The sequence below is a fragment of the Euwallacea fornicatus genome, chromosome 12, assembly GCF_040115645.1.
Source record: "Euwallacea fornicatus isolate EFF26 chromosome 12, ASM4011564v1, whole genome shotgun sequence".
NCBI lineage: Eukaryota > Metazoa > Arthropoda > Insecta > Coleoptera > Curculionidae > Euwallacea > Euwallacea fornicatus.
This window is the reverse complement of record NC_089552.1, coordinates 4,954,154-4,964,493: the sequence shown is the minus strand read 5'-3', so window position 1 is coordinate 4,964,493 and position 10,340 is coordinate 4,954,154. Positions and strand designations below refer to the sequence as shown.

The following is a 10,340-nucleotide window of genomic DNA, read 5'->3' as shown; positions in this document are numbered from 1 at the left end:
CAATGGCTTGCTCTCAAGCCATGTAGAGATTTTTTATATTTGCGAAAGATTTGTTGTTTTCGAACTCACCTCGTATAGACGATGCTAAACTGCCGGCCAAATTTATGACACAATGCTAATTTTTACTTTAAATTTAAAGATACATTTTTTTGAAAACGTAAAAACATTTTTAAAAGCGGTTTACGTTAGTTTTAAGAGGCAAATTTGAAAAATGTTACTGAGTCTCAAAATGTTCTCTAATTTAAAAGGACCATTTAAAATGGTCTGGATATTACTATCCTAGCCTGCCACATTAGTACCCTGATAAAGTATCCTGGCCAGTCAGATTTTATTACAAATAATGTTGATTACGGTTGATAATTTATAATAAACATTATTATTTCTATCTCATACTGTCAGGGTAGATCTATTTACTCTGACCTGCATTGTGCTGATTTGCGGAATCGGTAAATCGATCATTACAGTACGTGATATCATAATGTTGTTGCTAAATAATCTTGCTAGATTTTAATTGGGAGTCTAGGGATGGTTTGCTTATAATATCCCCTTTCATTTCTTTTCTAAATCACGAGGGTATTTTTTTAATATTTACTGTTAGTTTTGTGCTCATACGTTCGTTTCATCAAAGAGTACCAAGCAATATAACTTTTTTTAGTTTTATAAAAATTGACGAAAGGTGCAGCACGAGAACTAGAAAAGAAATATCTAAACGTATCGGAATTGAGTCCTACACATATGGCTTATGCACGCGTTAAATACAATTGGAAAAACCAAAAAAAAAATTTGAATGCATTTTTTTAGCGGTTTTCAAGCTATTAGGTATAATTACCATCGTGTAATAAATACAAATTTATACGATAATTTAAAAATTTTTCTTTTTGCAAATACTACCTAACGAGAAAGTTGAGGATTACTGTGGATACTCGCTATCGGGCAGCTTACCTCATAACTGAGGTTCCAACTCCTTTCAACAGGAGAGTTATTGTAATTTTCGCAATTTTCACGATATTTCTTTTAATATTTTTTTATATTGACATCCTGTATGAATCTAATGATAGCATGCCCCTCGAATTATACGTCATTTATTATACCACTTTCGCTTTAAAGTAGATCTGAAATTTTGATATAAATGCAATTTTAATCAAACAGCGATAAGCGTGGTAACATTACTAAAAAAAGTTTATTAGGCAATTTAACGTTTTAGGGTGTCTCTTAAAATTTGTAAAAGAAATAGTCCCCCTGTTAAAATCGATATTAAAGTAATTCTACCAGGTCTATCGATATGCAATGAGCGCTATTTTGTGAAAATAAAACACCAATTTTAAGAAAAGAAAAAAAAATTATTCAAAATATTAACCATTGCTTTCTACACATTTTGAACACCTTTCTGGCAATTTATGGTTACCACGCCAATAGAAATATGCTTCTTTGACATCAAACCAATTAGACATCCAATTTTCTACATCTTCGTAGAAATCGAAGTGCTGCTCAGTCAATGCGTGTTCCATCGATGAAAACAAATGGAAGTCCGAAGGAGCCAAATCTGGTGAATACGGCGGATGGGGTAGCAACTCCCAGCCAAGTGTTTTGATGGAATCCTGAACCGGTGTTGCTTTATGTGTATGTGCGTTGTCACGGAGCAAAATTACCTTCTCGTGTCTTCTGGCCCATTCTAATCGTTTTTCGATCAATGCATTGTTTAAATTAAGCAATTGTTGTCGGTAGCGAACAGTATTAACGATTTCACCAGGTTTTCAAAGCTCGTGGTACACCACACCTTCCTGATCCCACCAAACACACAGTATTGCCTTCTTGCCGAATCGATCAGGTTTTACAGTCGATGTTGATTGTTGTCTCGAATCAACCCATGATTTTTTCCGTTTAGGATTTTGAAAATAAATCGATTTTTCATATCCAGTAACAATTCGATGCAAAACTGATTTTCTTTCGTGCCTTCGAAGGAAAATTTCACAGGTGTTTTTTCGATTCTCCATCTGTCTTTCATTCAATTCATGCGACACCCATTTTCCACACTTTTGGATCTTTCCCATAGCTTTTAAACGATCAGGAATTGTTTGTTGTGCAACATGTAACATTTCTGCCATTTGCTTTTGACTCAAAGTGTCATCTTCATCCAATATTGATTGCAGTTCGGCGTCTTCAAACGTTTTTGGTGGTCTGCCACGTTCTTCATTTTGTACATCAAAATTGTTATTTCTGAATCGTTGAAACCATTTTTTGCATGTTGCTTCTGATAAAGCATAATAACCATATGCCTCGACAAGCATTCAATGCGACACTGCAGCATTTTTCTTCAAATGAAAGCAAAAATTTAATGCTTTCCGCAAATCATCATTTTGTGGTACAAAATTCGACATTTTTGGCACAATGAAATAATATATTGTTATTTGTTTAAGGACTTGATTTGTACTAAATATGTTTGTCAGTTTGCATACCAACCAAGCAAACAAAAAAAAGGTTTGTTTACAACAAATGCCCTATATCGAGACATTTATATCCTGACGCTCACTTCATACTGATATACCTGGTATACAGGTTGAGTCGGGAGGATCGTGCCAAAACTTCAGGAGCGTGTTGTACATGAAAAATAAATGTAAAAAAACTCAAATGTTGTTATTCGATTTTCGTTTGTTTACAAGTTATAGCGTAAATAAAATTTTTTAACTAGGATTCTATTTACCATAAACGTACCTTTCCTGGACGTTGGATTGGTCGTGGTGGCCCTATTAGTTGGCCTCCAAGGTCTCCAGATCTCACACCACTAGACTATTGTTTGTGGGGTTGGTTTAAAACTGAAGTGTACGGAGTAAAAGTGGACACTCAAGATGCACTAATTCAACGCATTAGAAATGCTGCAGCTGCTATTAAAGAAAGACATGATACAATCAGGAGCGCAACGAATGCTCTTCATAGACGAAGCCGAAAATGTTTAGAAGTTAATGAAATATTTTTGAACCTTTACTATGATATCCAAACGTTAATTTATGGAATTTCTTATGAAATTTATAAATTTTTTTAATTTTATGTTTTAATTTTATTTACGCTATAACTTGTAAACAAACGAAAATCGGATAACAACATTTGAGTTTTTTTACATTTATTTTTCATGTACAACACGCTCCTGAAGTTTGGCACGATCCTCCCGACTCATCCTGTATATTGCATTAATGTAGTTGTAGGCATTTATTACGAAATGGGTCTTAAGTAGGTATAATAAATAATGAAAAGGTTACCGTCATTATTCAATTTCGTTCATGTTGTGCAAAACTAATACAAATTCAATGCATTTTTAAGGTTGGTTAGCAAAATAAGTTACAATATTATTCCTGTTTTAAGTCTTATCGGAAATCTTCTGTGCAGATTGGTTCAGCAACGTATATAGCGAGTATGAAGTCTTCATAATCTAAAATGATTAAAAATGTTTATCAATTGAATATAATGTTCAGTCAAATGAAGGTATTATGAAAACATTTTCAGAGACACCTACATTTATAAAAACTCCAATATCTAAAGGAAAGCCAAGTCCCAGAGTAAAGTAATAAGGTTTCTGCACACGTCTTATTAAAAAAATTAAATTTTTTTTCATCTGAGTATTATAGTTGATCCACTCCATAGCGTAAATATCATTGGGCAACTCAGACATCTACAATGAGCATTTTTATGCACATATATTCATAACATCGACCAAAAGGAATACCTCAAAGGTAACGGTTTGATAATTGTAGCAGACCAGCAGTACTTCGCTTACGGTTATTATCACCATTGAGAAAATATAGGACATTTCATAAAATGAGCTGATGTCCTAAAATAAGAGATCAAATACTTTAAATCAAAAATCTAATCAGTCTTGCTTTTTGTGATCGGAGAATGTGATTATTAAAAAAAAATTGCAGTAGGTGGTGTAAAGTAATCGTGGGGAGTTCAATGAGCTATTGATTGTACAGGATGTTATTTAAGTAAAATGGCGTGGTAACAGTCGAAAATTTCTCGTAGGTCTGAATCTGAATATTTACTGAATATGTCTCAATAAAAGTTGTCAATGACCAACACAACGAGATGCACAAATCATGATTATCCTGTGAATACACAGTGTTACGTACTGAAGTCGCCTTGTAGATACAGCAGCAAATCAAACCAGTGAAGAAAAATTCTTGGATTAAAAGTTGGGAAGAAAGAAAGTTGTCCACCATATCTGCACATCTAAAACCAAATTAACTGTTCATATTTCTGAGTGCCTCTATAGATTATGCGTTATTTATAAATCACAAGAAAACAGCAAACACTAGAGGGACTGCAGAAGGACATTTGTATTATACAGTTGTTAAGAATGTACAGGACGCCACTGGACGAAAACGCTAGATTAGGCCGGTAGACCAGTGAGCGGCGGGGACGGGTCGCAGTAATTTATAGTAGCGTTAACTAAACGCTCGAGAAGTTTTGAGAACATTCGGGAACAATTATCGAAGTACTTTTAGAGTCAAAGAGTTTTTTAGGTTTTTGTTAACAGTAAATATTTCAAAACCTATTCAAAAATTTCGCAAAATATTAAATGCAACAGTTGTAGGAATGTAGGAGCATAAATTAACGTTAATCGTAAATATAACAAGGCGATTGAGAAAAAGTTGCATTTTACATTTTTGGAGCTCTCTATGCAAAGTGATTTATGAATAACTGAAAATTCTGAACCTGAGAATACTGCAAAGACTCTTAACGGGTTCGCATTTTAGTTTCAGCATCAAAGCTTTGATTCAAAAGACAATTTGAACAAAATTGAAAGCTTTGGATGAAAACTCTAGAGGTATTTGGTTAATTTTCTTTTTTTGGTTAATTCAAGTACAAAAACAATTACGGATTGTTTCCAGGAAGTTTGTACTTTGTATTTGTTGCTTGGTACTGCGAAAGCTAGGTACCCGATTTTATTAAGGTAAAATGAATTGAAAACTTCATTAAGTTTAGATTTAATGACTTTAAACGTTTATCAATAAACAATAATAACAATGGGACAAATAAAAAATTGAAACTTTTCGAAGAACCCCCATATCTTTTAGTCTTGTTCAATCAACAAAAATCAATCAAAATCAGTTTGAAATAACCAGCGGCGGTTAATCAATATCAATAATCAATAATATCAATCAAAGTTTTGCTGTCACAATACAGAAGCTGTGAATGAATTAAGGAAACATGGAATAGATTGTTCTCTGATCAATAAACGCTCCATGGGACCGATCTTCATGTAGTTCTTTGTTAATTTTGCTATATTTTAATGTCGTCTTTTCCCTTGAATTTTGTAATCCACAGGTCTTGCTGTTTTCTTGCATATCATTTCACATTTATCTGACCTGAAATAATCTGTACCAACGGACCAAACTACTCACTGATATATTTCTCGGAGTTGTTCAACGCACTTAGTAATCCTTTTAATTTTTAACTTAAGCAACGCTTGATTTTCTTGAATGTTGTCATCATTTTTATCAATAAAATGAAAAGCGTGTCCCAGAGTTTTGACAAAAACTTTGATGTGGATAACTGTGACAAGACCTAACCAATCCACACCTAAAATGTACGGATCATTTTAAAAACGTGCTATATGTCCAGAAAGGACTTAAACAAAAAAATGTTTTTACTACTATTATATCATCAATCGATATGATGCACTATTGGCATATTTTTAGGCAAGGAAATAAAAAATCCAGGTTCGAGCACTGATTGGCACGATCCGAATTGGTGTTCAGTGCCACTTGACCTCGCGGTTAATTCAGGGCTTGAAAAATCATGTCGACTGTGTCGACTAGTTAAAGTCGATTTAGTGTGCATTAGTGTATACGTTGAAATAGCATGAAATCTTATTGCTCTTCGTTAAACTGATGTCTATTACATATTTAAAGCGGCTGAAGAATGAGCTAGAGTATTGAAGTGCATAATATCGATCTTTCCAAACAACAGAGAACGTGATTTTCTCCTCTTCTGTGTGAGTAGACCTTTTTTGGATGAACTTGCAGGGGAATATTCTATGTATCATAATAAACTTTTTATGGTTACTGGTTGAAGATCAGAAAATTTTCCCATGTGTATAGTTGAGAAATGAAAATGCAAACCATTTGGTCACTGGTTTCGATTAAGAAAAATTCGATCATATTATGTATATCGCCAAAAAACGTCTTTTTTTAAAAATAATAATTTCCAATTTTAACGTCGATAATACTTACAAAAAAATCCAGCCATAAGAAAGAAAAAAGCGTAAGATTGATAACAGAGACCTAACAAATAATACCCATTCGAAATAGATACATCAAATGGGTACCATAAATGGTAAGTATAGTCTTTGTACAAGAACGTTTTGTTAAATTTTGGGTTCCATTTTTCATACGTGGGGTTGAAATAACTCAACGTTGGTGAAACTATAATCATGTTTATGAAAACGTACGACACAATGGCTAATAAGCGAAATTTCCATGTCTTTCGGAGGACGTATAAGTTTTCCTCAAGGAATTCTCGTATTGGGAGTCTGAAAAAAATAGAACTCGTATAAGTATATTTCAGATGATTTTGATTGAATTAAGGGTTAAATTAACTCTTTGTATGATCCGAAGCCCTTGTAACTATTAAGGATATACCCTTCGGATCCTGGTATAAGTAAAGATGCATCTTTTCCGTGCCTTTATGTTCAAACAACATTGAAGTGAAGCTCATTTCGACAATATTCTACTCTTTCGTTCTGATAGTAACCTTGGTCAATAGAAAAAACATAGTATAATATGCATGATTTATAAGACACATTGTCGTACTCATCGCTTCGCTCTTCGTTTCTTAAATTGAATTAGTACGATAATATACTGTCTTATGGAACTTGTATCTTAATACACTATTTCCTCTTACTTCTAAAAAGTTTTCCCGTTGTCCAGGCACTGAAATCTTAAAATTTGCGAAATTTCTATTGACTGTGATCTCTATAAATCAAATTCCATCTCATTTAATCACATGGAAAATACGAGAGATAACATTTCAACGAACTGTTCTAATCTAGCTAGTGTACCTTTCAGGTTTCTGGAAGTTCAATTGATGCTCTCGTGAATACGACATATCATCATAGTCGAAGTGCAAAAGACTTAAATGAATTTTTCTTATATATGTCAACACTTGCTCATAATCTGGTTTGATAATGAGCCATCTGATGACCCTAAAAAGTGTATTTAATTAGAATGTGATGGGCACCTACCTAAATACCATTACTTAAATAATTTCCTGAATAACTTTTATTAAATTTAAAATGTAATTGCTTATTATTTATTTATTACAGTAGATAACTATTACTTAATAAATGAATTGTGTTCGTACCGTACATGGTCACCAATTTTTGTCGATTTTGGTTGTTTTGTTTGGAGGTCAAATAATTATAAATAATAAAAATTTAAGAGATATATTAAGGGCTCCATTTTTAGACTAATTTTTTCGTTTTTTCCAATTTCGAAAATTTTCATTTTTTATTCTTCGTTACATTTTGTTTATAGTATAGAGTATCCCAAGTTATTGATTAGGCCCTCAGAAATGCTCAAAAAAAACTATTTAAAATTGGATGTTCATATAAACATATATCCCAGTTTTCTTAATTTTTGTCTTATCAGATGATAAAATTTTTTACATCAAATATTATTTTTATTTTTAAAGCATAAATTTTCCGAACACTGAACAATTTAATGTTCATTTTAAGTCTCCTTTAAGATTGAAACCATTTTGGATTCGAAAACCGAAAGTTTCGAAATGTTGAAAGTTATTTTGGTTCAATCCTTTTTATTTTTTTATACTTATGACGCCTCACAACATGATTTTGCAGATATTCAACATGATTCTCATTACATGATGTTTAAATGTAGCGTACAACTTTAAATGCTGAAAAACTAATGTCTACTGAAAAAAATAATGTCTTTTAACTTTTGTTTGTTTTTTTACTTATATTACTTACGTCACCGGTAAGATGAAATGGTCGATTTTTTCATACAGAAATATGGATAAAGTGATACCTCAAATTAAAAGTCTTTTAAAACTACGTTTAATGGTGTATTGAGATTCAAAATTTATCAAGTAGTTTTTGAGAAAAATAGGTTTAACTTAATCAACGTTTCAATTTGAAAAAATCAGGCATTTTGTGGTACTGGTGACCTAAGTAACATTAAAAAAAAACGAATAAACGCCAAAAGATAGTATTTTGTGTTCTATTTAATACTGCTTTTGAATTTTTTTAAAAAACAATAACTTTTGAAAGGGTTAACTGCTAGTAGAATATAGAGCTACACAGCATAATAATAAATAGGTATATGTTTCCATAATTTTAGCTCTTGGTGGTAACACACTAATTCGATTGTTAAACACTTACCTGTTCAGCCCTAGACCATGCATAAATATTATGCCCAATGTTAATATATTATGAGCATTCAAGTTTCTAGTTCCACCAGAAATAAGTGCTTTAGACTCAAGTACGACAGACAAGCTTAGTAATGTAAAATGGGGAATAGCGATTATGTAATACAAGATTCGCAACCAGTACCTCTCAGGAGGAATCAACAAGAAGAATCGCATTACATCGTAGTGAAAATCAAAATAGTCAGGCATCATAGTTATTGTCTGGCAGACAATGTTAATGGAAACTCAACTTAACTCTGAGTCACGGCATGTAAATGTATTGAAGCCTACATATTTTATTTAATGATTTTTTAAGCGTGTTCATGAAATCTGAAAAACCTCTCTTTATCAAAAATCATTCCTTCAATTAAGGCGATTTAGGGCCGAATTATTAATGTGCTGTTGACTTGAATTCAAGCTAGTTACCGAATAAGAAAGAAGTTGACCAATACCTACACTGTAATTTCGGTCAACTATTTAAATTAGCTTGTGGTTAAGAAATTAATAATTTGGCTTCATGGCAGAAAGTTACAGGGGTGGGTATTGATCAAAGTGTATTGGTTATTGGCTCATTTTCATTTTTTCTAATTCGAATCGATTGTGGTTTCTTTTGCACCCTTCTTGTAGTTTAATTTTAAGGGATATTACCGTACTATTATAGTCATTTTTTCTCTTCCGATGAATTGTTAGCATGGATTTATACAATTTAAATGTCAAATTTTATAAAATTTAAGTTTTTTTTCGAATACCTTTAAAAGTGATTGGACTTTTTTTTTAATACAACACATTTTTGAACTCAATATTAATGGTAGGTGATACATGTTTCTTATGGAAGTCGAAAGGAACACCAAAATATAGTGTTTATATGCGCTAAACAAAATTTTTAATTAGTTTTGTAATGCTTAAGGTAAGCTTACACATATTTCATTAAGTGTAAGTATTTGAGTTAAATGACAAAGAGCCATATAGAGATCTAGTTATTCAAATTGATCTTCAAACAGTTACTTCTCCACGCTCAATAGGTACCTAACGTAGTAACTGTATTTAAGTGTATAATAATTTATACAGTGGTTGTAAAAAGTATTGCAACAGTATTACGCCTCTTCTGGCCATTCATCTCCTAGGGGAAATGTCATCAAGATACTCTCTTCTTGTCATAACATAATGTGGTGGGGCACCACCTTGTTGGAATCAAATGTTATTGGTTAATTATTCCCCATTTTCTCTAGGAAAAATTGCGATGATTGATGGAACTACTTCGTTTTATAATTAGTGCTAATATGATACGTTGTTTAAGTTCCCCTCTATGAAGAATGGACCGATTATAGTCATCGATGCATTGAGTTTTTGCAGATGTTGCGTATGCATTTTTTTAAATAATGGATTTCTTAACGATATAAGCCTGTTTCAATACTTTTTACAAGCGTTGTATAAGGAGAAATTGCTTTCTAAAACATAAATGCCAATATTCAGATTGTATCGTAATTATCTTAAAGGCGGCTTTATGGAGACTCTAATATTAAGTCAACTCTAGACCTTCTTAATAATTAATAGAAAAAATCATCAAAGTTAAAACTCGGAGGAAACGCAGCTTTTGACATCTCGTTGAAAATAATTCCCAATCATTATAGTTTCCGTTTTCTGTCTACCCGAACTATATGCTTGAATTAATACTGGTGGACGAGAGAAATACATATTGACTTTACCGTCTACTTTCCAGGAGAGCCTTTAAAATACTACCCAACTTGATACAAAACTTCGAATGAAAATTAAACACGCTCACATCATTAAGAACACAGTTTTCAAAAGGACTAAAATTAACTGAAAACTATTTTTTTGAGAATATATGCACCATGCCGCAAACCTTACTTTACTCCAATGAAGCCATTAATTCTCATTAGTTCAGTTCATCTCCAGTTTAT

At 32.4% G+C, this 10,340-nt stretch overlaps 1 protein-coding gene across 1 annotated transcript; it reads right to left on the bottom strand.

Moving 5' to 3' along the window:
• Positions 1–2,964: 2,964 nt before the first annotated feature.
• Positions 2,965–6,310, bottom strand: LOC136342368 (odorant receptor 49b-like). The gene is made up of 6 exons (XM_066288088.1): positions 6,228–6,310; positions 5,397–5,574; positions 4,122–4,221; positions 3,719–3,823; positions 3,509–3,664; positions 2,965–3,424 (listed from the first exon to the last, which is right to left on the bottom strand). The coding sequence occupies exons 1-6, from the start codon at positions 6,241–6,243 to the stop codon at positions 3,353–3,355; spliced, it is 627 nt and encodes a 208-aa protein (XP_066144185.1). The 5' UTR covers positions 6,244–6,310; the 3' UTR covers positions 2,965–3,352.
• Between the last annotated feature and the right edge of the window lie 4,030 nt (positions 6,311–10,340).